Source organism: Eleutherodactylus coqui, chromosome 6 (genome assembly GCF_035609145.1).
Source record: "Eleutherodactylus coqui strain aEleCoq1 chromosome 6, aEleCoq1.hap1, whole genome shotgun sequence".
Lineage (NCBI taxonomy): Eukaryota > Metazoa > Chordata > Amphibia > Anura > Eleutherodactylidae > Eleutherodactylus > Eleutherodactylus coqui.
In genome coordinates this window covers 183,376,021-183,404,016 of record NC_089842.1, presented here as the reverse complement: position 1 = coordinate 183,404,016, position 27,996 = coordinate 183,376,021, and the positions used below count along the sequence as shown (strand labels likewise).

Genomic DNA, 27,996 nt, shown 5'->3' with positions numbered 1-27,996 from the left:
TCTTAAAAAAAAGAAAGAAAACAACCCACCGTCGATGCCAATATAAACCGTAGCCATATCCATCTTGTAATACGAGATTATACAAATTATATATCAAGACGTCTGAAACAAAACGGCAAACCCATTCCATACTTTATTTTAACATAAATATAATAATTTTAAAAATAAAGACCTAAAAATTTTTTAAAAAATTCTTTTCGCTTTTTTGCACACATTTACCCTAATAAAAAAATGGGAAAAAAACTCTGTGAAAAAAGGTATTAAAAATAGCCCTATTTGTGACGGGGTAAAAAACACAGCAAAAATAATTTTGGCAGGCTGTAATATGGTGCACCGGAGCTACAGCAATCACACTCAGTTTAAAACTAATTGCCATGCTTTAGCAGTACTTACTTGGTGCTTTGACTCTGCTACAACATGTAATATATAGAGATGAGCGAACGTATTCGTCCGAGCTTGATACTCGTTCGAGTATTAGCGTGTTCGGGATGCTCGTTACTCGTAACGAGTACCACGCGATGTTCGGGTTACTTTCACTTTCATCTCTGAGACGTTAGCGCGCTTTTCTGGCCAATTGAAAGACAGGGAAGGCATTACAACTTCCCCCTGCGACGTTCAAGCCCTATACAACCCCCCTGCAGTGAGTGGCTGGGGAGATCAGGTGTCACCCGAGTATAAAAATCGGCCCCTCCCGCGGCTCGCCTCAGATGCGTTGTGAGATAGCTGAGGGACAGTGGTATCGTGTTGGAGCTGCTGTAGGGAGAGTGTTAGGAGTTAGTGTAGGCTTCAAGAACCCCAACGGTCCTTCTTAGGGCCACATCTAACCGTGTGCAGTAGTGTGGAGGCTGCTTTTAGCAGTGTTGCACATTTATTTTTTTTTGGTATATCGGCCGTGCAGAGCATTGCGCCCTGCAGTAATAGTCCAGGGACAGAAGTGTGGAGGCAGGGAGAGCGTTAGGAGTTAGTGTGGGCTTCAAGAACCCCAACGGTCCTTCTTAGGGCCACATCTAACCGTGTGCAGTAGTGTGGAGGCTGCTTTTAGCAGTGTTGCACTTTTTTTTTTTTTGGTATATCGGCCTTGCAGAGCATTGCGCCCTGCAGTAATACTCCAGGGACAGAATTGTGTAGGCAGGGCCAGAAGACATATATTATAGATTGAATATACGCAGTGGTCCTTTTGAAAAAAATATTGAAAAAAAATATATTTGGCCTGCCTGTAACTGTGCTCAGTGTTCTGGGTCCGTGTCTGCTGGGGGTAGTAGTTCTCCAAATAAATACGCAGCCAGCTAAGTGTTACAGCAGGCGTGCGCCAAATTATTTCCTGGGGTTCCGTAAACGAAGTCAGCCTCCAACCACAGGCCAATAAGCGGCACATTTAATTACAGCGTTCTGTTTCTGCACTACTGCTAATACACCATGCTGAGGGGTAGGGGTAGGCCTATAGGACGTGGACGCGAGCGAGGACGCGGAGGCCCAAGTCAGGGTGTGGGCACAGGCCGAGCCAGTGCGGTGGCCAGGGGTAGAGGCAGGGCCAGACCGAATAATCCACCAACTGTTTCCCAAAGCGCCCCCTCGCGCCATGCCACCCTGCAGAGGTCAAGGTGCTCTACGGTGTGGCAGTTTTTCACAGAGACGCCTGACGACCGACGAACAATGGTGTGCAACCTTTGTCGCGCCAAGATCAGCTGGGGAGGCACCACCACCAGCATGCGCAGGCATATGATGGCCAAGCACCCCACAAGGTGGGACGATGCCCGTTCACCGCCTCCGGTTTGCACCACTGCCTCTCCCCCTGTGCCCCAACCTGCCACTAAGATCCAACCCCCCTCTGAGGACACAGGCACTACCGTCTCCTGGCCTGCACCCACACCCTCACCTCCGCTGTCCTCGGCCCCATCCAGCAATGTCTCTCAGCGTAGCGTCCAGACGTCGCTAGCGCCACAGTTTGAGCGCAAGCGCAAGTACGACGCCACGCACCCGCACGCTCAAGCGTTAAACGTGCACATTGCAAAATTTATCAGCCTAGAGATGCTGCCGTATAGGCTTGTGGAAACGGAGGCTTTCAAAAGCATGATGGCGGCGGCGGCCACGCGCTACTCGGTTCCCAGTCGCCACTACTTTTCCCGATGTGCCGTCCCAGGCCTGCACGACCACGTCTCCCGCAACATTGTACGCGCCCTCACCAACGTGGTTACTGCCAAGGTCCACTTAACAACAGACACGTGGACAAGCACAGGCGGGCAGGGCCACTATATCTCCCTAACGGCACATTGGGTGAATTTAGTGGAGGCTGGGACAGAGTCAGAGCCTGGGACCGCTCACGTCCTACCCACCCCCAGAATTGCGTGCCCCAGCTCGGTGGTGGTATCTGCGGGGGTGTATGCTTCCTCCACTAAACCACCCTCCTCCTCCTCCTACACAACCTCTGTCTCGCAATCAAGATGTGTCAGCAGCAGCACGTCGCCAGCAGTCGGTGTCACGCGGCGTGGCAGCACAGCGGTGGGCAAGCATCAGCAGGCCGTGCTGAAACTACTCAGCTTAGGAGAGAAGAGCCACACGGCCCACGAACTGCTGCAGGGTCTGACAGAGCAGACCGACCGCTGGCTTGCGCCGCTGAGCCTCCAACCGGGCATGGTCGTGTGTGACAACGGCCGTAACCTGGTGGCGGCTCTGCAGCTCGGCAGCCTCACGCACATGCCATGCCTGGCCCATGTATTTAATTTGGTGGTTCAGCGCTTTCTGAAAAGCTACCCCCACTTGTCATACCTGCTCGGAATGGTGCGCCAGCTCTGCGCACATTTCCGCAAATCCCACACGCACGCTGCCACCCTGCAGACACTGCAACATCGGTTTAATCTGCCAGTGCACCGACTGCTGTTCGACGTGCCCACACGGTGGAACTCTACGCTCCACATGTTGGCCAGACTCTATGAGCAGCGTAGAGCTATAGTGGAATACCAACTCCAACTTGCGCGGCGCAGTGGGAGTCAGCCTCCTCAATTATTTACAGAAGAGTGGGCCTGGTTGGCAGCCATCTGCCAGGTCCTTGGAAAATTTGAGGAGTCTACCCAGATGGTGAGCGGGGATGCTGCAATCATTAGCGTCACCATTCCTCTGCTATGCCTCTTGAGAAGTTCTCTGCAAAGCATAAAGGCAGACGCTTTGGAATCAGAATCGGAGGCGGGGGAAGACAGTATGTCGCTGGATAGTCAGAGCAACCTCATGTCTATATCTCAGCGCGTTGAGGAGGAGGGGGAGGAGCATGAGGAGGAGGGGGAAGAGACAGCTTGGCCCACTGCTGAGGGTACAGATGCAGCTTGCCTGTCATCCTTTCAGCGTGTATGGCCAGAGGAGGAGGATCCTGAAAGTGATCTTCCGAGTGAGGACAGCCATGTGTTGCGTACAGGTACCCTGGCACACATGGCTGACTTCATGTTAGGATGCCTTTCTCGTGACCCTCGCGTTACACGCATTCTGGCCACTACGGATTACTGGGTGTACACACTGCTCGATCCACGGTATAAGGAGAGCCTTTCCACTCTCATTCCCGAAGAGGAAAGGGGTTTGAGAATGATGCTATACCACAGGGCGCTAGTGGCCGAAGGCGCATTTCCGCGGCCCAGGTAGCAGGGGAGGCGCAGAGATCAGGCAGCATGTACAGCGCAGGCAGGGGAACACTCTCTAAGGCCTTGGAAAGCTTTATGGCTCCCCAGCAAGACTGGGTCACCGGTCCCCAGTCAAGGCTGAGTTGGCGGGAGCACTGTAAAAGGATGGTGAGGGAGTACGTAGCCGATTGCACCACCGTCCTCGGTGACGCCTCTGCCCCCTACAACTACTGGGTGTTGAAGCTGGACATGTGGCCTGAACTCGCGCTGTATGCCCTGGAGGTGCTTGCTTGTCCTGCGGCTAGCGTCTTGTCAGAGAGTGTGTTTAGTGTGGCTGGGGGAATCATCACGGATAAGCGTACCCACCTGTCAACCGACAGTGCCGACAGGCTTACACTCATCAAGATGAACAAAGCCTAGATTTCCCCAGACTTCTCTTCTCCACCAGCGGACAGCAGCGATACCTAAGCAATACGTAGGCTGCACCCGCAGATGGAAGCATCGTTCTCTATCACCATCCAAAACGGGGACCTTTTTGCTTCATCAGTCTGTGTATAATATTCATCCTCCTCCTCCTGCTCCTCCTCCTGAAACCTGACGTAATCACGCCGAACGTGCAATTTTTCTTAGGCCCACAAGGCTCAGTCATATAATTTTTGTAAACAATTTTTATACGTTTCAATGCTCATTAAAGCGTTGAAACTTTCACCTCAACCAATTTTTATTTTAACTGGGCTGCCTCCAGGCCTAGTTACCAATTAAGCCACATTAACCAAAGCCATTAATGGGTTTCACCTGCCCTCTCGGTTGGGCATGGGCAATTTTTCTCAGGTACATCAGTACTGTTGGTACACCAATTTTTGTGGGCCCTCGCCTACAGTGTAATCCAATAAATTTTTGGCCCACCTGCATTACAGCTGACATAACATCAGCTGTGATGGGCAATGCAATGGGATATATTTATGTACCGCCGGTGGGTTCCAGGGAGCCACCCATGCTGTGGGTCCACAGGGAGTTGTAAATGCATCTGTTTCCACTTCTAAAGAACCCCAGTCTGACTGGTCATGCAGTGTGGGCCGAAGCCCACCTGCATTAAACATGACATTACTACCTCAGCTGTGATGGGCAATGCAATGGGATATTGTTATGTACCGCCGGTGGCTTTCTGGCACCCGCCTATGCTGTGGGTCCACAGGGAGTTGTAAATGCATCTGTTTCCACTTCTAAAGAACCCCAGTCTGACTGGGGCCTGCAGTGTGGGCCGAAGCCCACCTGCATTAAACATGACATTACTACCTCAGCTGTGATGGGCAATGCAATGGGATATTTTTATGTACCGCCGGTGGGTTCCAGGGAGCCACCCATGCTGTGGGTCCACAGGGAGTTGTAAATGCATCTGTTTTCACTTCTAAAGAACCCCAGTCTGACTGGGGCATGCAGTGTGGGCCGAAGCCCACCTGCATTAAACATGACTTTACTACCTCAGCTGTGATGGGCAATGCAATGGGATATTTTTATGTACCGCCGGTGGGTTCCAGGGAGCCACCCATGCTGTGGGTCCACAGGCAGTTGTAAATGCATCTGTTTCCACTTCTAAAGAACCCCAGTCTGACTGGGGCATGCAGTGTGGGCCGAAGCCCACCTGCATTAAACATGACATTACTACCTCAGCTGTGATGGGCAATGCAATGGGATATTTTTATGTACCGCCGGTGGGTTCCAGGGAGCCACCCATGCTGTGGGTCCACAGGGAGTTGTAAATGCATCTGTTTCCACTTCTAAAGAACCCCAGTCTGACAGGGGCATGCAGTGTGGGCCGAAGCCCACCTGCATTTCATCTGACGTTAGCTCTGCTGTCCAGGGCACTGCAATGGGATACATTTATGTACAGCGGGCGGGTTCCAGGGAGCCACCCATGCTGTGGGTGCACACGGAATTCCCATTGCCGAGTTGTACCTGCCTGTGACTATTTATAAAAAACCGCGGTCTGACTGGGGCATGCAGACACCTTGACAGAATGAATAGTGTGTGGCACATAGGTTCCCCATTGCTATGCCCACGTGTGCAGCTCCAGATGGAGGTGGCACAGGATTGGATTTCTCATTGCTTCTGTACAGCATTGTGGACTATCGCCCCGCCCCTTTTAAAGAGGGTCGCTGCCTTGCCGTGCCAACCCTCTGCAGTGTGTGCCTGCGGTTCCTCTGGCAGACGCACTTATAAATAGACATGAGTGTGGCGTGGCATGAGGGCAGCTAAAAGGCTGCGCAGGGACACTTTGGTGTGCGCTGTGGACACTGCGTCGTGCGGGGGGGGGGGGGGTCAGCATGTAACCCAGGAGAAGTGGCAGCGGAGTGTCATGCAGGCAGTGATTGTGCTTTGTTGGAGGTAGTGTGGTGCTTAGCTAAGGTATCCATTGCTAATGAGGCCTGGGAACTTGAGATGCAGCCCAACATGTAGCCCCTCGCCTGCCCTATCCGTTGCTGTGTCGTTCCAATCACTTTCTTGAATTGCCCCGATTTTCACAAATGAAAACCTTAGCGAGCATCGGCGATATACAAAAATGCTCGGGTCGCCCATTGACTTCAATGGGGTTCGTTACTCGAAACGAACCCTCGAGCATCGCGAAAAGTTCGTCTCGAGTAACGAGCACCCGAGCATTTTGGTGCTCGCTCATCTCTAGTAATATAGCATCCAAAGGATACACTGGACAAATTGATTTGACATATTTGTGATTTGCTTTGAGGAAATAATTGTAGTTAAATATATGGCAGATTAATTGGCACATTTTATTCAAGGTTCTAACTGGTAGATCCAGGGCATCATTTCAATCAGGTAGATTGATTCTCTTAGTCAATATGTATTCTAATAGCCTGAAAGAATACAGGGAATAAAGCAAAAATAGCATGGTAGCATGAAATCGAATACTCTTATATAAAAAGACAAAAGTATTACAGAGGTGATATCTTTTTTGGCTAACAAGAAAATTTATATTTGCAAGCTTTCGAGGCTACTTAGGCTACCAGCCTCATAAACAGTCCTAAGTAGCCTCAAAAACTTGCAAATATAATTTTTCTGGTTGGCCAATAAAGGTATCTCCTCTATAATACTTTTGTCTTTTCTCTGCAAGAGTATTTAACATCACATAGAATACTGGGAGACAAGCCATAGAGCAAATTCTGCTTCCTTCACATATAGTCTTACCCTATTGATGTCGGACACAAGTTGGCCATCACGAGGTACAAACACTTTCTGTTTATTCTCCCTCATTCTGGACTGTATAGAGAAGAGCAGGACCTCAAGTTCACCTTTTTCTTTAAATCTGTTAATTAAATTATTAGTTTTATTTCCCATTACTATAAACCAAGCACTTATGGGGTGCGGTGATGTGTAATTCATTGAATGATGGTTCAATTACAAATACTGTAACCGTATCTAGCAGCGAACTTACTTTGGTGGTTTTTCTACGGTTCTGTATGCACTAAATGACTGCAGTTGTTGTTGGACACCTAGTAAAGAATTAGCAAACTTCCAGTTTGTGAGAGCGATGATGGTTTGTTCAATCCATGTTAGTAGATCTGAAGTAAGTCGTTCATATTCATAGATCATCTTGTCTGTGTCCATAAGGTTATCCAGAACCTAAAGGAGAAACATAATATCATTATAGAGTGTATGCAAAGAACCTACTATATATAAGTCGCTAAGAATCTTAGAAACCCCCTAATAAATGAATGCTAGGCATTGTCAGCGATGAAAAGCAGATCTTATGATGTAACTTCCTAAGAATAATAAGTCTGACTGACAGTATCTAATCGGCAGAGTATCGCTGTCAGCGAATTAACCCTTTCTAATCCACTGTCTGACATCTATCTACATTCTGATTGAAGCTTGTACAACTCCAATGTCAGGACACATCCGACAGGGTATTCTTACCGTCTATTGCCAGCCACTCCGCTGTTGGAGCCTCTCTGGTGCACACACACTGGCTTTAGCCAGCAGATGGCACCGTTGTATAACAGCAAAAAGAGAAAGCCTTTTAGGCTGAATCCAAAATTGGATTGGAAAGGGTTAAGGCCTTTCTACATTGAACGAATATCTTTTAGATTCTTGCTGGATCACATGAATCTGAATGATAACCGTGTAATAGTAAATGCCGGCATGATCTGAACAACAAATGATAATCCGTTCATCATTCAGATCGTGCATACATAAAAAATCAAGTCACAATCTGCCTGTGTAAACAGGTGATCATTCACCTATGAATGACTGCCTGTTTACTGGTCATATATGTTCAATAACATCAGTGACAGTTGAAAGATCTTTCTGGAAACATTCCTTTGAAGAAAGATTATTCGCACACAAAAGATCTTTCGTCTCGGATGAAAAATTTCAAATGTGGCAGACTTCTTCCTACCTAGAAGATAACATTCTATCATTGACCGGCTAAATGCATTGTTAATTTTCACCCAGCGAATGACCATTTTGGTTGAAACAGTCAATTTTCAGCCTTTTGAATCTAAAATATATGGATACCTTTAGTTGATAAATAGAATAAATTGTAGTAATCAAGTAAAGTCCACGTATGGGCTCACACCCACTTGCATTTTTTCAACGCTGCGATATCGTTATGTTTTTTTAACGCAACTGTCAATGGGACTTTCTAATGTTAAAAACGCATCGCACAAAAATCGCAACACAAACTTGAGATGCGTTTTTAACATTAGAAAGTCCCATTGACATTTGCGTTAAAAAAAACAGCAATATTGCAGCGTTAAAAAAACGCAAGTGGTTGGGAGCCCTAAAGTGGTAATTCTGTTTTAGTGATAGAATCCATTCAAAATGAAATAGCAATAACTATGAAGGTGTAGGCTTTGAGTATGGTACACATCATTATCGCACTTCATTCATTTGGGTACTATTCCATTTGCATCACCTAATTCAAATATTTGGGAACTTTATGTATATAAAATTTGACCAAAGTGTTATTTCCATATAGATATGTAAAAGGATTACCTCTGGGAATCTGAAAGATGGATCCTGCAAATATTTTTCCCAGGGTTTAAAGCTAGGGTTAGTTCATATCTACATTAATGCGTTCCATTTTCATGCTCTGTTATGGAAGCAGGAAAATGGCACCTACTGGTAGAACTGATCCGTTTTATTACAGAACCAAATGGCGCTGAACAGACCCCATTGACTATAATGGGGTCTGTTCAGTTTCCGTCTGTCCATCATTTTACAAAACGAAATAGCACTGCTTGCTGCCCTGTTTTGTTCTTAATTTTAATGGAATTCATGGAGTTTCTGAATGGAAAATACCATGCGGATGAGAATGGGCCCTCATGTTTGATTACTTGCAGTACCACTTTTCAATACAACAGCAGATCCTATAGAACCATAAAACCTAAAATAATCGGGGCAGGCAGCAAAACAGATTTATGTCTGAAAAGCAATAAATGTAGGATGAAACATTAGAAACATACTCTGCCGAGCTTGATGCTCGTTTGAGTATTAGCGTACTCAATGGTGCTCGCTACTTGAACAAGCATCAAGCCGTGTTCGACCCCGCCCCAGTTTTTGGCTCCTCCCCGCTGTGACGTGCCTCTTTTGGCCCCTCCCCGCCGCAGCGCGCGTCAATGGCAAACTTTTTGTCTGGCAGGCAGCGGAGAGAGTGAGAGAGAGAGAGAGGGAGAGAGAGAGGGAGAGGGAGAAGGAGAGACAAACCTAGAAGAAAAAAAAAAAGCTCGGCACCCGGTGTCCCACATACAAAAATGCTCAAGTCTCCCATTGTAGTCAATAGGGTTTGTTACTTGAGTAGAGCTCTCGAATTTTACGAAAAGCTCGACTCGAATAACGCGGACCCGAGCATTTGGGTGCTCACTCATCTCTATAAAACATCATTTACAACTAGTCAAGATATAATACTAATTAACAATAAAAACTCTTACAAAGTACTCTTTTCTAGAATATAGAAATTTGCACCCCTTCCATTACAAAATCTAAAGTCTTAACTAAAATCTTACCTTTCCAACTCTTTTACCTTCCACAGCCAAAGCCTTCATTTTGGAGAAATAATGATAAAAGGCCACCACATATGTTATAATGGATTTCTCATCTGGGTTTTCAGTGTAGACATCTGTAACAGAGGTGGAAACAAATTGGTGTAACATACAACACCTAAAAAGAATATTACTATAAAAAATTGAAGTCTCTTATAAAACACGAGGGTAGGCAGTGAGGGTAAATTGGTATGTAAATAAATAGTTATTGGCATTGAACCATCAATTGTTTTATGAAGAAGAGGATGTACCTAAAGGTAAATTAAGGACACGGTTTTGGGACAGTGGTTGGCAAAGATAACGAATATTTCAAGAAAATGAAGACTTTTGTCAAATGAATCTTCTATAAGACTCCTAATTAACCAAGGAATGTTTATCTGATTCCCTCAGGGTAAATGATGGATTAAATCCCAGCCCACACTCAATAACTATTTGCATTGACAGTAGAAGGGTATTTCCTATGTGAACTCTACAATGGGCTCATTTGCACAAGCCAAACACCAGCCAAAAACACTGAAACTGTGCAATACTGTATAATGCCATTGACAACAGTAGTTAGTTAAGAAAAGTTTCTCTGTTGTAGGCCATGTTCACACACTACATTTGTGGAGAGGTAACTCAAGTGAATCCAACTGTTAAGGTACCTTTACTTGGGCCGATAGTAGCCCGAATTATTACTCAAACTAGCGATTATGGGCGACTGTTAGCCCATGTAAACACGGCCCCCAACATGGCACTGAGCAAGATGTCGCTCAGTAGTCACTAGTCTTTCTCTTTTAGTGAGCTGAAATGGAATGACTACTGAGCGACTTCTCGTTCTGTGTAGACAGAAGTCATTCAATCATTGATCTCGGAAGAGATATCCAGTTTGCTCTTCCTCCATTCTCTGACAGACTCTCTCTGCCATGTGAAAGCACAGGAGCAATAGTCGCTGGGATGGTGACAGTCATACCGTGGAGAGGCACCTCTAGTAAACTAAAGATTTCTCTTATAGTTCTCCTTTCTTTTTGATCTGTTCCTGGTTTCACTAGAAGATAGATAGTAACTACACTAGGTTCTATGGTAAGGGAACCATTATTTTCTAGGTTTAATGGGGTTCTGTCATTAGAAAACAAAAATTCTATACTTACCTATCCCTCCCCAGACAACTTTCTTACCGCATCTTCTCCTCCCCGATCTTCTCCTGTCTCCTGCAGTCCCTGGGGTTACCTCGCCTCCACCGGGCCGATTCTTCTTCTTCCGCTGACGAAGCGTCAATTGCCAGCATTCTCGTTCCTGCAGGGCAATGTACGCTACATCACTAGTGACATAGTGTTCATAGTCTAGCAGAGAGTGCCGAGCTATTGCTGAGAATGTGCATGTGCGCTGTCTCTCTGCAATAGTATATGAACTCTCGCAGCGAGAAAGCGCACATGCGCAGTCTCCACAATAGCTCGGCAGTTCTTCCTAGGCAGTGAACGTAACGTCACTACTGACGTAACCTACACTGACTTGCAGAAAAAAGACTGCAGGGAATGGACGCATCATAACAAGAAGAGGATCCGGCCGGCTTGCGGTGAGGTGACGGGAGGACTGGAGAAGATGCGTTAAGAAGACTGCCTGGGGAAGAATAGGCAAGTATTGATTTTCTTTTTTTTTTAAATGACAAAACCCCTTTAAAGGTGATCATACATAGCTGGAGCTTTCAATGGCCTGGACTTTTCCTTGGAAGGATTAACCCTAACCAATCTTGTTAATACATTGGCAGTGTTTGATTGAGAAAATGTAAAAAACAACCATGAGATAGCTGCTCATGTAGTACGTCTGCAGAATTGATTGCAAAAATGTAGCATTTTAAGAAGAGCTACAAAACTATATTTGCACACTTGGTTATTGAATGGGCTGGAACTTAAAACTGCCCAAACATACAAGACTTTATCAGCTACAATGCAACCAATCAATGGTCCGTTGATTTGTTTGTACAAGCAATCCGACTTGTAACAAAGCTTAAAAATATATATACTGGACTTGTGCAAAGTGGCAGATGAGCGGCCAAATTTGGACCAATCATGCCATAAACTTCTACTTTTAGCCTACCATTGTCGGTATTTTCCATAATGGTGCATCACATTCTTGATGGACTGTAGTCTGCCATCGGCAATCACAAGCAATTGTTTGCATTTTGCATTGAGTGTTTTTTTTCTTTGCAAATGAAGGTCGCACAAAGCTGCCCTAATCAGCCATTTCAGACAACTTTATGACTGACAATCATCCTGTGTAAAAGTACCCTCAGTCTTCATGATGCAGCCATTCTCAAGTTACAATGGCCTCAGGATACCATATTTATAACATAATGGTCTTCCCTGCACCACTGAGTGTTGACATTAAACTCAACATACAATGTCTCAGATGGTCCGAATCTGTGGCACATGCCCTTTACTGGAATATTCATCCAATTAGCATTTTACTGGTAAAATGCCTCTATTACTGAAGTGCATGCACTGACTGGCAGTCTAGTAGCGCCTCTCTACAGCTTAGTCCTCTATTGCTCTTTACTTATACCAGGATGAGCAGATCCTTTGGTCACCAGCTGAGGGTGGCTCCATTTTATTTTTCTGGTGCATTGTGTACTGTGCAAGAAATTTCTATTCTCAACGTAGAAAGTGATTTACATTTTCTGACAGCTCTCTGACTTTTATATCTGTATTAATAATCTACTTCATTTTCTTTCATCTTAATTTTTTATTATTATTATCTTTAGAACTAGTTTGCCATACACTTATGGTTTCAACATACAATACCCAGTTGTAGTTGTCCCAAACCAATTAAAGCCAGTTTCTCATCTGCATCGAACCTCTGGGGTTCCATCACAGATGCGGCTGTAAATACCGGAACAAAAAGCCGTTTTTCGTCTGCCTAAAAGCCAGGTAGCTGGGCGGAAAACGGGTGGACCCCATACTAGTCAAGGGGTCCGCCTGGAGCTGTTTGGTTCTGTCTAGAGATGGAACCATTCAGCCACGGGGATTCCCCTTTCCTGCTCCCCGAACGGAGCAAGAAAGCGGAATCCCCGATGCAGATGTAAAAAAAAGTACCCTAATATTGTGTGTTGAAGAACCAGTGTACAATGATATTATATGCAAAAAGATTATTATGCTATGAAAATGCATAAAACGTTTTTATCCCATAGCTGCAAATATTTCAGTCGAAAAAGAGGGAACAATCAGGATTCAGCCCTAAATCATCTACACCTTGCCTTCCCCTCTAGATTGATGGTAGGTGTAATATTCCTCATTTAATTAATGAATTTGTGCCACAATTCATCAAATTGTACTCAATAGTGAATAAGGGCATAGAAAAACCTAGTATAAAGAACAGTGATTTGAAAAACGCTGGGGAATATATTGGCGCTCTTATTATTACAGGGTACAAATTCCTTCCCACAAATCATCAGGCATAACTCAAATATAACTTACCCTCCGGATCTAGAAGCTGTGTTATCCCCAATCGCCTATCTGCCACGGTAAACGCATTTTCTAAGTTATATTTAGCATTTGATTTCTTCAGTTTTTCAAAGTTGATCAGATCAGGCCTGATGATAAAACATCAGAGTTGTTAGTGTATTGAAAATCACAGGCCAACAGTTGATCTTTTACTGCCTTTAACCTGTCTTTGTCGTTTTTGATAACCTAAGAAACTAAACAAGCATGGCAAATTTTGGCATATATAATGCATACCACTTTTTATAGCATACTGCCATCCTGCTCACATATGTCCAGGCTCCAAAGAACAAGGAGATCATGTTATTGTAATGGATAGACAACATATATTCAAGGAAATAACCAGTAAGCGGAGGCCCCACAGCAAAACCTGGGGGCACCCCTGAACTTGTTTGGGAATAGTGGGCTGCTTCATAAAGACAGTGCCTGTTAATCAGGGCATAGAGACATCGTGCTCAGGATTCCTCTCTATGAACCAGAGTAGGGACCGCAAACAAGGATCCGCACACGCTCCAACAGACCAGACCGTCAATGTTTTATATAGTTGGCCATAATTTTAATGTATGGCAGACAGAGTGGCTATCTGTAGAGAAGGGGTTCTCTTTAAGGTGCCACTTGTTCTTCTTCCCCCAAAATATGCTGTGAGTTTTACAACATATAAGAGGAAAATAAAGGACATCTCATTATCTTACCTGTGTTTGTGGATGAGGGCATTGAAAGCCAATCCATCCTTCCAGCTGGATGTAAAGTTGGTGACATTAACATTTGAATATCTATAATAAACATGATTAACATTCATCAGCAAGTTACAAAGACTGCTTCATTTACACCACAACCTTGCGGGTGCGGGGCAGAGCAAAAAAAGAGTTACCATTCTAAAAATCTCAACATTTTGGAATTGGAATAACATTTTCAGAATTGCTTTAAAGTATTCTTGATTTTCAAAGAGGTTCAACTTTTAACCTAGTTTTTATGTCTTCATTTGCACCCATTCATAAATGAGGATAACTCAAGTGGACGTTGAACCGGAGATCATCTGATACCTCAGGGATGCATAACATTTTCTGGTCTGAGGGCAACATTACCATACTGAACCACTTCAAAGGGCCACAAGGGTAGTCCCATCTGACATTTCTGGTATATCCTAGTTATATGCTATACTAAAAAGCAAAGTAAGTTCCACTTCCAGGACTCCCACCTATTGGAAGAATGGGGATCACCTTCCTCCTAATCAGCACTCCAGAGAGGAGGAGACAATGCACATGGCTCTCTCCATTGTAGATGTTGGATGTTGAGGTAACAGCCTGGCATTTCATAAGTCCTGTAACTACAATGTAGAGAGCTGCATGTATGTATGATGCCTCTAACTCATATACTCATTTCTGGAGTGCCAAACAGGTCAAGAGACTTGATTCTCCTAATATATAGGGCATCTAGACATGGCTACACAGTGCACCCTTAGTATTTGTCATAATATATAGGGGACCCAGACATGATTGCACAGTGCACCCTTAGTATTTGTCGTAATATACAGGTGACTGGGACATGGCTACACAGGGCAACCTTAGTACTTGTCCAAATCTATAGGGCACCCAGACATGGCTACACAGAGCACCCTTAGTACTTGTCCTAATATATAGGGGGCCCAGACATGGTTACACAGTTCACCCTTAGTACTTGTCCTAATATATAGGGGGCTCAGATATTGCTAAACAGTGCACCCTTAGTACTTCTCCTAGTATATAGGGGGCCCAGTGATGCTACACAGTACACCCTTAGTACTTGTCCTAATATATAGGGGCCCAGATATTGCTACACAGTGCACCCTAAGTACTTGTCCTAATATATAGGGGGTCCAGATATTGCTATACAGTACACGCTTAGTACTTGTCCTAATATATAGGGGGCCCAGATATGGCTACACAGTGCAACCTTAGTACTTGTCCTAATATATAAAGGGCCCAGATATGGCTACACAGTGCACCCTTAGTACTTGTCCTAATATATAAAGGGCCCAGATATGGCTACACAGTGCACCCTTAGTACTTGTCCTAATATATAAAGGGCCCAGATATGGCTACACAGTACACTCTTAATACTTGTCCTAATATATAGGAGGCACAGATATGGCTACATAGTACACTCCTAATACTTGTTCTAATATGTAGAAGGCCCAGATACGCTTACACAGTGCACCCTTAGTACTTGTCCTAAAATATATGGGGCCCAGACATGACTACACAGCGCACCCTTAGTACTTGTCCTAAAATATATGGGGCCCAGACATGACTACACAGCGCACCCTTAGTACTTGTCCTAAAATATATTGGGCCCAGACATGGGTACAGAGTGCACCCTTAGTACTTGTCCTAAAATATATGGGGCCCAGACATGGCTACACAGTGCACCCTTAATACTTGTCCTAATATATAGGGGCCCCAGATATGGCTACACAGTGCACCCTAAGTACTTGCCCATTCCTGTTGGCCTGCTATGTACCACTCCTCTTCACCCTGACATGGAAATTACATAGATATTTCTGTGTCCAGATGACTGAGACTGCCCAGAATGGCATTGGGGGCCACATATTGTGAACCGCTGTGATACCTATACACAATAGAGAATGTATATATACGGCAGCAAAAATCAATCTCCAGCATCTACAGATTACTGTTCTCTGCCATTTACTACTATTTAAATTCTCAAGTATCACCGTGTGTACAGATATAGCAATCGTTAACATGACTGACACATCGCGATGACTGGATTTACAGGATTATAATACATTTTAGTTAAAGGGGTATTAAAAAAAACGTCATTTATCATCTATCCAGAGAATAGATGATAAAACTCTGATCTGTGGGGGTCCAACTGCTGATTCCCCTACTAATTGCAAGAACAGGGTCTTGTGTTCCCCTCTGCATTGCACCTTCCGCAGTGAAAAGCAGCTTTAATGGCGTGGCACCTGAGTATGCAAGGTGTTATTCCTTTTGTTAATATAGAGAGTATACTCTGTTTTATTTGACAATCCCTTTGAAAATGAATCAAGCAGCACCAAACATGCTCAGCCATCGCTCCATTCAAGCTCCCCTTCACAGTAGTGGGTGCAGTGAGGAGGAGAGAGGGACACGTCCCGCCCCTTCTTGGGGTCCTGGTGAGAACTCCACTGATCAAATTTTAAAGTTGATGTTAGGAATAACCCTTTTAAGTTATCATAACAAGGTAATGTTTCCTACTAGCGGATACTCCATATTCACACTCACCCCGCTGTCTTCATCTGGCACCAGAGTAGTAAAGCATCTTTAGCAGAAAGAGTTTCACTGTCTTTTGTCTCCACAATAATACCTTGAATCTACATTGAAACCAAAACCATTATATAGGTTACTATTATCATTATCACATATACACTTACAGAAGATTTGGGGTCATATCACATCATGACATCCAGGTAATGGAGAAGTCAAACAATGCAAATATTGTATCAGCAATAGGTTGAATGATAAAAACCAGAACTGCAGTAAAATAATACATACCTGGAATCGTAGTATAATGGTCCAGATGAGTCCAAGTATTAATCTGTGATTACCATTAACAATGTCATGGGGACCGATATTTTCAAGATGAACTTTCTGTTCTCGGAGAAAATGAAGGGCTTTGTCTACATTTTCTAAGCAGTGGATTCTCATCCTTCCTTTTGTCCTTCTTGGCTGGGAAAAGAACACAAATTTGGATAAGCTTTCTACTATTTAAGACAGTCTAATTGTACCCACTGAGACATTTGAAGACATCTTATGTGATGTGCAAGGGGATTATTCTGCAATTTAATAATTGAAGCAAAGGCAGGTGCTGTTACTACATCATAAAATAACTTCATTATACAGCACTACAATAAATCCTCCAACACTCATCCTTCTTAAAGAGAATAACCCTTTAAGCAAGATAGTTGGCCAGTCATTAATTTGTGGTCTCCTACTCTTATCACTGGTTTCTATCTTTAAATACATAAATCAAGCCCATCCCATGCATGGTGTCCTAGGCAAGCAACTACTTCACCTACCAAAGGCCCACTAATGCTCCAGACAAGGAGGCAAAGTCTGACATATACTTACCAGCTGTTCACCGGAAAGCACCTCTAGAAGTTTTATCAGCATTCGTCCATCTCTTAGGTCCAAATAGAGATCAGATATACGACAGCTCACAAATGCCAGATGTGAGTTCACCCATTTTGTAAACGTCTTCTTTTGCACAACTTCACGTTCATCTGAGATACAGGAAATGTGGAATATCAATATTTCGAAAGAATACAATACATGTCAATGGAGCTTTACCATTATTACATGGATGAACAGAGGTACACAGGCACCGCTTATCTCTCCAGGAAGAGGCCACAGTAAGAAGACAGCGTTTAGCACTATTGAGAGTCTTTCGGGGGCACACTTTATCTGGCACTGACATGGAAACCCTGCTCTCTTCTTTGGTGCAAGATTCTGCAGCAGCTAAGGTGTTTTGGCCCAAAGATTGGACAAGATCTGTTCTCATCACACTTCCAAAAAAAGATGATGCTCAAGAATGTTTCAATTACCGCACCATTGCCCTCATACCTCACACGAGCAAAATTCTTTTAAAAATCATACAAAAACGCATTGCGAAAATTGCTGAATAGGAACTGCTGGATGTTCAAGATGGCTTCCGCAAAGGAAGAGAAGACCTAAGAGTATCAAAAGGACGTGTACATGTGTTTCATCGACTACAGCAAGGCATTTGATTGTGTCGAACGTGACAAGCTTTGGAATGTCTGAAGCAAATGAGCGTCGCAGAACATATAGAACAGCTTATAAAGTCGCTTTACAACAACCAAGAAGTAACATCTAGGACAGCTTATTGGTTCGGAATCGAGAAAGGCGTACGGCAAGGCTGCATTCTATCACCAGTCCTTTTCAATCTGTATGCAGAAATGATCACGAGGCGAAGCAATTTGGATGATTTAGAAATCGGAGTCAAAGTCGGTGGCAGAAGTGTCAACAACCTTCGATATGCAGGCGATGCCATCGTGCTTGCGGAAAGTGAAAGGGACCTGGAATACCTTATCCAACGAGTGCAAAAGGAAAGCAAACTCATGGGACTGTACCTCGACAGCGGTAAAACAAAAATCATGACCACGGTATACACTGGTACAGTGAACATTAAAACATTAAAATTAACAATGAAGAAGTCAAGTCGGTACAAGATTTCTAATTCCTTGGATCCAAAATCAATTGTAACAATCTGGACCTGAGATCAAGAGGTGGATTACATTGGTTGGATTGAAATGCAAGGAATGGAAAACATCTGGAAAAGCAAGGATATTAGCATTGCAACAAAAGCCAGACTGGTCAATGCAGCGGCCTGTCCCATAACGACAAATGGTGCAAAAGCTGGACGCTCAGGAAAAAAGACAGAAAAGTGTTTGAACTATGGTGCTGGAGGAGAATGCTGCGGATACCTTGGACTGCCATGACAACGAACAAGGTAGTGTTAGATGACGTCAAACCGAAAATATCACTAGAAGGCAAAATCATCAAACAGGGGCTCTCTGTTTTTGGCGGTGAAAGACAGAAACACATGAAGAACGTTGATCCATAGAGTGTCTTTGGGTGTTTTTCTATTAATGACCTATCCACAGTTAGGTCATCAATAGATGATCAGCAAGGGTCTGCTACTCAGGATCCCTGCCGATCAGCTGATTACCAGTGCTACTATTAATGCAGTTTGTGCTCAAAGCAGATAGCCCTAACAACACTGCAGTGGCCTAGTTTGGTACTGCAGGCACAGTTCTCTTTGAATTTAATGGGAGCTGTGCCTGCAATACCAACTTTGGCAGCTGCACTACACTAACAGCAGCAACGGGAAAAAGGTTATCAGCGGGAATCCCAAGCGGCAGGCCCTCACCAATTGATTACTTATCTTGTGGATTCGTCATCAGTAGAGACACGTTGAAAGTCCTGGACAACCCCATTAAGCATTAAAAGTCACCAAAGAGTTCTGTGCCTGTACAAAAACACTTGGTTTGTATACAAGCAAGGTACTTCTTGTGATGCCTTATCTGTATTTCTTGTCTCATCCTGGTGATGCTTTATCTCCATTAGATGTCCATCAATCTTCTGTTTGGCAGAAGCAGCACAACCCTCCAAAAACTACTTATAAAAGGGACACAGCCCTATGAATGTTACAGCTCTATATAAAAGCAGTCTCCCCAATGCCAACGCAATCCAATTATTATAGGATCGGGAGTGTGCCGATAACACTAGATTATGAAAAACAGTTTTTAAAATATATACATGTATGAGGGGCTAGCCAGGTTACCTGCAAGGGCTTTAATTCTCGATCTTTCAAACATGCGAGCAGAACTGTTATCATTATCCAAGTCATCTTCTGTCGTCTCCCAGCGGGAATTCACCAAGCTGTATTGCTGCTCAATTTCCACGTTGTCAAAATCGGTGGTCTGCATTTTCTTGTTGTGTTGCTTGGCTACTTTCCAGCCTCAATTGTTCATTCCTGCAGAATAATATGGTGTAAAATAAGTAACACAAAAGAATTTCAATTCAACATCAATTTTCTGGAAATTGGAGACAATCTTACAGTGCTGTGTGGAAATAACAACCAAAAGTATAGGTACAGTTTTGAAACAAATTTCCATAGATCCCCGCCAAAGTTTTCCTTGCCTGCGGTACATAGTGATAACTATAGGCACGTCTTTTATCCTAGGTAATTCCCACTTACTATTATTCTCGCTTGCAACAAGAATCTAGGAACAATGGCACAAATGTATAATAACAAATGTTTCCTATACTTGTCTTAGTATACTTTGTGCTGTAGTGAAATCGACGGTTTATTAACCCTTTCCAGTCCAATTTGTATCCGCGTTTTCCTAGGGGGCTTACTCTTTTTCTGCTGTTATACAACGGCGCTATATGCTGGCTAAAGCCAGTACTGTATGAGGTGACATGTTGGAGAGGCTCCGACAGCAGAGAGGCTGGCAATATACAGTAAGAGAACCCCAACGGAAGTCTAGTAACATCGGAGCTGTACAGCCTTAAATCATAATGTCTTCACAGGTCAGACAGTGGATTGAAAAGGGTTAAGAGCTGCATGCCTCCTAATAAATGAAATGCATTTCTGGCCATCCCGTGTACCAGGCAGACAAATCTATTCCAGCTCAGAACTGACGTGGATTTATGCTATAATTTACGGGAATACATATGGTATGCCAGGCAGTGATAGACTATACCTCTTCTGCTAAGCCCCTCCATTGTTCAAAAAATTTGGAGGCGACTGTAGAATTTAAAAAGAAGTTACAATTTATTTCACAAAATGATGTTTGTACCCATATTTCAACTTTTTGACTCCAGAATTCTGACAAAACTGGGATGATAAATGTCGTTAAACCTTATACAGCCTCCTGCGAAAAAATTACGACTGCCTTTACAACACCAGAAATGCCACCTGGGATTCTTCCTTGCATTGCCACAGAAGTGCCAATAACAACTTGCCAATAACAACTTGACAAACCCATTTTTAGGGTCAAATTGCGCATGCAGGAGACCCGCAGTGGATTCTGGCTGTGAGCCCAGTAAGTGACCCTGCGTATGGCACTTTACTATATTACGTAGGACCGTAGAGGATCGCAAACTGAACAAAACAAAAGTGATAATGCACGTTATACATTGCTGATATGTCACATAAAGCTACTAGCCTTAACAGGCTCACCTATCTCTCCACCTTATAACCAACCAAGTGGAAAATCCATCAATGTGTGGAGGATGTAGTCCCTCGATGGGGGCCTGAGGTTCCATCCCTTTAGTACAGGTTTTTTATTTTTTGTATTTCCCGTGTCGTTGCTTAGCGATGACGTGGGTACCCACAGCCCATATGTAATGTTAATTGCGTATGGGCTGCAGATCACACGTCTCCAGTGACATCAATGGAGACCGTCAGCGTGGATTCCGTGGTAAAATAGAGCATACTGCAATTTTTCTTCTGTGCGCAGAATATGCAGTTCGTATCCACGGAAGGAAAATTTGAAAATGCATGCCTTTCAATGCCCATGTTTTAATACAGACTATCCGTGCAGACACTGATCGCGGAATCTGCTATTCAAATCCAATCGTGTGAAACCGGCCTTATTCTGTTGATGTACACAAAAGGAAACCGCCTCTTACAAACTGCTGCTGTTGGAAACTTGAGGTGAATATGAAATATTTTAATGAAGCTTCCACCATGTATTGATAGTTATTACTGCTATTTCTATAGGAAGTTTCAGCGAGCCAATTCATAGTTGGTCCCCAAACTGCTTCTGATCCACTTGCTAACTAAATGTCCATTTAGACGGGACAAATGTCAGGCAAGCGATGCCCAACACTCGTCCTTGTACATACTCGCTCTCATGCTGCTGCACGGGAGCTGGTATCGCTGGATCACAGTGGGGCGGCTGCAGATTTCTTTCCTCGCTCTCCCCCGCCCCTCTCCATTGACTTAACATAGCGGCTGTTCAGTACTGAACGGCTGCTTTTTACACTAAACGATCAGTGTTCAGCTCATCATCCATTGTTTATGCAGCCTAAACAATGGACGATGAGCTGATCGCTCAGTGTAAATAGCAGCCGTTCAGTATTGATCGGCTGCTATGTTAAGTGAATGAAGAGGGGCGGGGGAGAGCGAGGTGTGAAATCTCCTGTAGCCTATCCACCCCTCTGCTGGCTGCTCTGTGATTGAGCCAGTGATACTAGCTCCCGTGCAATAGCATTGGAGCGAGTGTATGCGAGGACGAGTGTCGGGCATCGTTTGCCCAACATTCGTCCCATCAAAATGGGCCTAACACCTTACCCATGTTTGGTGGAGTCTCTCCACATTAGCTTATATAGAGGGGTGATCGGCCATTATATATCTAATGTGTATGGCCACCCTTATTCTCAAATAATGGATTTATTGATTTACAAAAACGTACGCATATCAGCTGCAGTCTAGTGACTAATGGCAAACACGAGAGTAGATTTCACTTTCACAGTAGTAACATAAGGTGTCATAGTGTTTCCTGTAAGGAATGCATTCCTTCTTACTTACTCGGGGTATATTTATGTAGTAATCAAGTTCCAGTCATTGCTTTCTAATATTGGTAAGTGAAGAAATATGAACTGACATATTCTGTATGTGCATGGACATGTTCAAGGGGATCAAAATACAATCAATACCAAGGTTAGATAGGTTGGATTTGCTATATTAGTGTCGCTGAGCGTTACATTAAAAGAATAATAACAGAACTAATTCAATTTCTACTACACTGTACTTTAACAGGGGCTAATTTATTAAGGTGATTTTCTTCAATATGAAAAGCATTATGGGATTCAGGCTTTTGATGCATTCAAATCGTAGTCCTTGGAAAAAGATGGTGAGGTACCCTGCCACTGCTCTCCTTCCTCCGTGTAGTAGTGTCTTCTGGAGCTACATGAATCATCCTCCTCCCGGCTCTGTATCTCCTTGAAGTGGAGGGGACAAAGCTGGGAGAAGAATAATTCACATAGCTGTACAAGATACTGTCACGTGGAGTTGAGCATATTAAACAAGCAAGCCTAAATTCTGCACTAGGGTAGATTATGGGGCACAAAGGAGGTATTATTACATTACAGAGCATAAAGGCAGCACTATTAGCTCATAGGGGTACAAACTGAGCATTACTGTATTGTGAGGTCAAACGAGTCACTATTATATTAGAGAGCACAAAGAGGGCGTTATTACAGTTTGGGGGCACTATTACCTTTTGGGGATACAGAGGGAGCATTTATATTGTGGAGGCGCTATTGCATTATGAGGCACTATTACCTTCTGTGGTCACAAATGGGGCATTATTACTGTTATCTTATGGGGCACAAAAGTGGCACTGTTGCCTTGTGAGGAACAGAATATAGACAATAACCTTATGGTAGCACAAAGAAGATACTATTTAAGGGGTCAGAAAGGGAGCACTATTACTTTATTGTACAGTTAATAGATGGAAAGCTAAAGGAATGGAAGCAAATGAAAGAGCTTTGTCGTTTGCTTTTCATTTTTTGGAAAACCCATTAAAATCTATAAGGGAAAATGGAAACATTTATTTCTATTTTAATTTAGTTTCTCTGCTTCAAAAACGGAACAGAGTATTGGAATTATGACTGAATGACTTAACGGAGATCTGAACTTAGCCTAAGGCTGGGTTCTCACATGGCAGAATCCCAACGGAAATCTCGCGGTTTGGCCACAGGTTTTGGAGCGGCTTGGCCGCATGCATTTCCATTGCGGACGGCTCTCCCATAGAGGAGAACGTGGCCGCAACGGAAAAAGAAAAAAAAATTTGACATGCTTCTTCCGGCTTTGCCGCGACGGGTTGGCCGTCTAGTGTGGATGAGATTTCTGAGAAATCTCGTCCACATGGCTGGCTAATACCGGGATTAGCGGCCGTGGATGGAATTTCCGCGGCAAATCCGCCCTGTGTGAACCCAGCCTTAGCCAGTTGTGAGAATGAGGTCATGTCGAGACACTGCAGTCTGATAACAGTACGGTGACTTCTTACACAGCAGTGGCATCACTTGATAACACGGCTACAAGTAGGCGAGCAGAACAGCTGAACACTTACTAATAGTGATGTGAAAATGAAATGGATGACATACACAATGATTGACTCATTTTCTTCAAGCCTTTTAATAGAACGAATGGGTACATGGAGAGGTGTCACTTAAGAAGTTGAAGACTTCAGTCATTTCCTCCTACTCTTTTTTTCTAAAACTAGATTTGTTTTTCTGGAATTATCATTTATTTTAACCCTCAGATCACTTGCCAGGGTGAAAAAAGGCACCACCGCATCTAATTCTGGGTGTACGTTTAGAACCAAGCAATGTGACTCCACATGCTTTCAACTAATCTCAGTACACTGCAGGTTATGGCCGTTGACGCATGCTCGTATGTCTGCGGCTGAACTACACAGCGTAAATGTGCTTTTTCTTCCATCTAAAAGCCGTCCAGCTGGGCTGAAAGCAGGTGGATCCCAGAAATGGAACCATTTGGTTACGGGGATTCTCCTTTCCGGCTCCCCGAATGGAGCAGGAAGGTGGAACCCCCAGTGCTGATATGAAACCACCCTCTGTCATTTTTAAAAAAAGTTTATTTTGACTTATCTAGATATAAATATTGTTGATTTCATGTAACCAGTGTATAATCTATGTGAATATTTGTTTCTAAGATATTAGACCAAAAGTGCAAAGCCTAAAAAAACTTTACAGAACGTGATGCATTCTAACTTTTGAGACTGCTCTTCACTATGATCTCATAAAAAATCCTTGAAATATATCTGATTATATCAAGATTGCATTCCGTTTTATTGAGAGAAAAAAATCATAAATTTAGTAAATTTAAAGGAAATCTGTCACGTTCCCACAACACCATAAACTGATTTATTGTGCTGTTAGGGGAGGTGACAGGGAGTTGGTGGGATGTACTTTTTATACTCACCTGCTCTCGAAACACCTGTCACGTTCCCTGACAGCACCATTGCTTAGTTTATAATGTTGTGGGGCGTGATAGGTTCCCTTTAAGGTTAAAACCATCTTTCACAAGACTGGTGTCTTTCTTGACCGTGTAAAGTGAATTATGATTGCAAATATAATAATAATAATCTTTATTTGTATAGCGCCAACTTATTCTGCAGCGCTTTCAAGAATGGGAGAAATACAAAACAATATAACAATCAGTTTGAAACAAATGGGGTGGGGGTGGTACAGGAGGTGCAAGGGGGGGGGGAGGAGCGAGGCATGGGGAACACAGGCAGTAGGGGATTTAATGTGGAAATTAGTTATTAGAAAGCAAATGGGGTGGGGCGGTAAGGAGGTGCAGGGGGTAGAGGTCATGTGTGATAGGCAGGGTGGAAGGTGTGGAGCCATAGGGAGGGGCGGGGGACTAGGTCAGGGAATTTGGTATCCCTGAATAGGTGCGTTTTTAAGGCAGTCTGAAATTTCATGCATCGGGAATTGTCCGGATCCCTTGGGGTAGAGAGTTCCAGAGCTGATGAAGGCCTGGTTGGAGTTCTCAAGGGACAATGAACTGATCTCGGTCCCGGGCCCCTTCACGCCTCTATTAGCCAACCCCCAATTCGAGGCCTTCGTACAACGTAAAACCCTAGCGATCGTCCTAACAAATCTCATGCCGCGACTTAGAGAAGTGATCACAGGGGACGAATTGAAACCCCTGACACGGAGTTGTTTGCGGGGCGGACCGTTACCCCGGGAGCCTAGCTGGGATACTTCCAGCTGAGGAGCTCAGTAGACACCCTAATCCCTGAACCCCAGGTAGCAAGAGACTCCACCGAATTCGAGAGACTCTGCATGTCCACGGCCCCTATCGAACACCTAATTTCAGTGCTATATAAGATGATGCTTGACCGGGAGATGGGCGACGCCCCTCCAAATTTTGTGAACGCGTGGGAGGAAGAACTAGGTAGGAGTCTGCCACCGACCGAGTGGGTGAAGGCCTTTGCTCTGACACACAAGGGGTCGTATACTCCAGGCTCCAAGAGTAAATTTTAAAATAATTTCTCGTTGGTATAGAAACCCGGCCAGGTTACACAAAATGCTACCACAACTCAACCCAGCGTGCTGGAGATGTCCAAACACTATGGGAAGTATGTCCCATATTTGGTGGAGCTGCCCGCTGATAGCCTCTCTGTGGAAAGATGTATTTAACCTTTACAACAAACTGAGCGGCGGCGATGTACAGCCCACCCTTGAATTAGGGATATTGTCCATGTTCCCGGGTTCTATATCCAAGACAAAGAAAGGCCTCTTGCGCTTTTTCGTACAAGCTGTCAGACAGAACATCCCTAGGTTCTGGTGGTCTGATGCCTTTCCCTCCAGAGCTCACTGGGTCGAAGCCATCAATGAACTGGCAAGATACGAGGAGATGAGAGCGAGTGAGGTCATGAAGCCGGAGGGTTATTTTGCGCTATGGCGACCCTGGCTAGAGTTCAGAACCACTACTGAGGCCACGGACTGGGTGGCATGGGGATTGCTACCTCCTTGGTCATTCCGCCAACTCTCCTCTTCTCCCACCTGAAACTTGGGGACCAGAGAAGTGCGTGGTAGAAACCTGACGACGAATAGTCAGGCCACCATGAGAGGATGCGGGGAGACTTGACCACCTGGACCCCCCTAACGTCAGCAGACCCAAACGACATGATAGCCGAGCAAGGTTGGCACGGTTCCCTGCTCTACCCCACACCCCCCTCTTTCTCTCTTTCTTTTTCTCTAAAGTCTTGTCTTCCCTTTCTCACTGTCCGTTTCACAGTTCTACTTTAGTACAAACTTGTGCTTAGTTAAGTATTGTTAACCACAAAACCAAGGACAACACGACCCACCTCACTAACCAGGTGAGAGAAGGGCGGATCAAGTAGACATACAGTTGTTATAATGTATTGAAACTAATGTAAAGACTTCATCCATGCCCTGACTGTACCATTCAACTACCTGTCCTAATAAAATCTTATTGAATCAGAGCGTTCCAGGTGCTGCTCTGGTGAAGTCCTGAAGGTGAGCATGTGAGGTTCGTATCACAGGAGTGTTTAGTCTGAGTGTGTTAGCGGATCGGAGTGAGCGGGCTGGGTGGTGTACGGACAGGAGGGAGATGATGTATGGTGGTGCAGCGCCATGCAGAGCTTTGTGGGTGAGTTTGAGGAGTTTAAATTTAGTTCTGCAGTGGATGGGCAGCCAATGCAGCGACTGGCATAGTGCAGAGGCGTCTGAGTAACGGCTGGATAGAAAAATGAGCCTAGTTGCCGCATTTAGTATGGATTGGAGTGGAGCGAGTCTGGTGCAGGGGAGGCCGATGAGTAGTGAGTTGCAGTACTCAAGTCGGGAGTGGATTAGGGCGACCACGAGTGTCTTTAGCGTGTCCGTGGGGAGGAACGGCCGTATTTTAGCAATATTTCTGAGCTGCATGGTGCATGTTTGGGCCAGAGATTGGATATGGGGGGTAAAGGAGAGGTCAGAGTCCAGTGTGACCCCAAGGCAGTGGGCATGCTGTCTGAGGGTTATGATGGTGCCAGACACTGGAATGGAGATGTTGAGGGGAGATCGGTTGGAAGGTGGAAAGACGAGGAGGTCAGTTTTAGAGAGGTTAATTTTGAGAAAAAGGGAGGACATAGTATTAGAGACAGCGGACAGACAGTCGGTGATATTTTGGAGGAATGGTTCAGAGATCTGGACTTTGAAAGACTGGAAGGTAAGCGAGGGAGCTGAGGGAATGACCTGGAAGGTACAGTTAGGCGAGAGGATGATGCCTACTCCTCCACTGCGCCTGTCGTCCAATCTAGGGGTGTGGGAGAACTGCAGGCCATCATAGGACAATGCAGCGGGGGAGGTAGGATCGGACGGCTGTATGCCGGTTTCGGTGATGGAGAGCAGGTTAAAGTGTTTAGTGGTGAAGAGGTCATGGATAGATGGGAGTTTGTTGCATGTGGATTAGGAGTTCCATAGGGCGCAGTGGGGGTATTTTGTTAGAGAGCAGTACGGGGTGGGCCTAGGTTGTGGGATATGGCCCCTGTGGCTAGGAGTAGCAGGGTAGTGAGGGTGAGCACGTGGTTAGGGAATTTGTGTGGGTGGCTGAGGTGTTTCTTGGCGGTATGGGGGGGTTGGAGGCATTTGAGGAAGTTGAAAAGTGCATGGGAGCCGTGCATGGCTAAGGAGTGGAAGGAGGGGCTGATGTGGACTGTAGCTGATTTTGCCACTGTTAGGCCGGTGTTATGCGGGCATAAGCACGTATACACAAGCATTTGTAATGCGTATTTGTGCAATGGACATTGCA

General features: G+C 44.6%; 1 protein-coding gene across 1 annotated transcript in view; it reads right to left on the bottom strand.

Moving 5' to 3' along the window:
* The window catches only part of SPTB (spectrin beta, erythrocytic), a 112,094-nt gene that overhangs the window by 73,096 nt on the left and 11,002 nt on the right, over nucleotides 1-27,996 (bottom strand). Inside the window, exons 3-11 of the mRNA XM_066608418.1 lie at nucleotides 19,480-19,671; nucleotides 17,247-17,398; nucleotides 16,671-16,844; nucleotides 16,401-16,489; nucleotides 13,830-13,910; nucleotides 13,114-13,229; nucleotides 9,626-9,738; nucleotides 7,054-7,241; nucleotides 6,807-6,924 (exon numbers count right to left, since the gene is read on the bottom strand). Of these exons, the coding sequence (XP_066464515.1) occupies nucleotides 6,807-6,924; nucleotides 7,054-7,241; nucleotides 9,626-9,738; nucleotides 13,114-13,229; nucleotides 13,830-13,910; nucleotides 16,401-16,489; nucleotides 16,671-16,844; nucleotides 17,247-17,398; nucleotides 19,480-19,624 (1,176 nt within the window). The 5' untranslated portion in view covers nucleotides 19,625-19,671. The remainder of the gene's footprint in view (nucleotides 1-6,806; nucleotides 6,925-7,053; nucleotides 7,242-9,625; nucleotides 9,739-13,113; nucleotides 13,230-13,829; nucleotides 13,911-16,400; nucleotides 16,490-16,670; nucleotides 16,845-17,246; nucleotides 17,399-19,479; nucleotides 19,672-27,996) is intronic.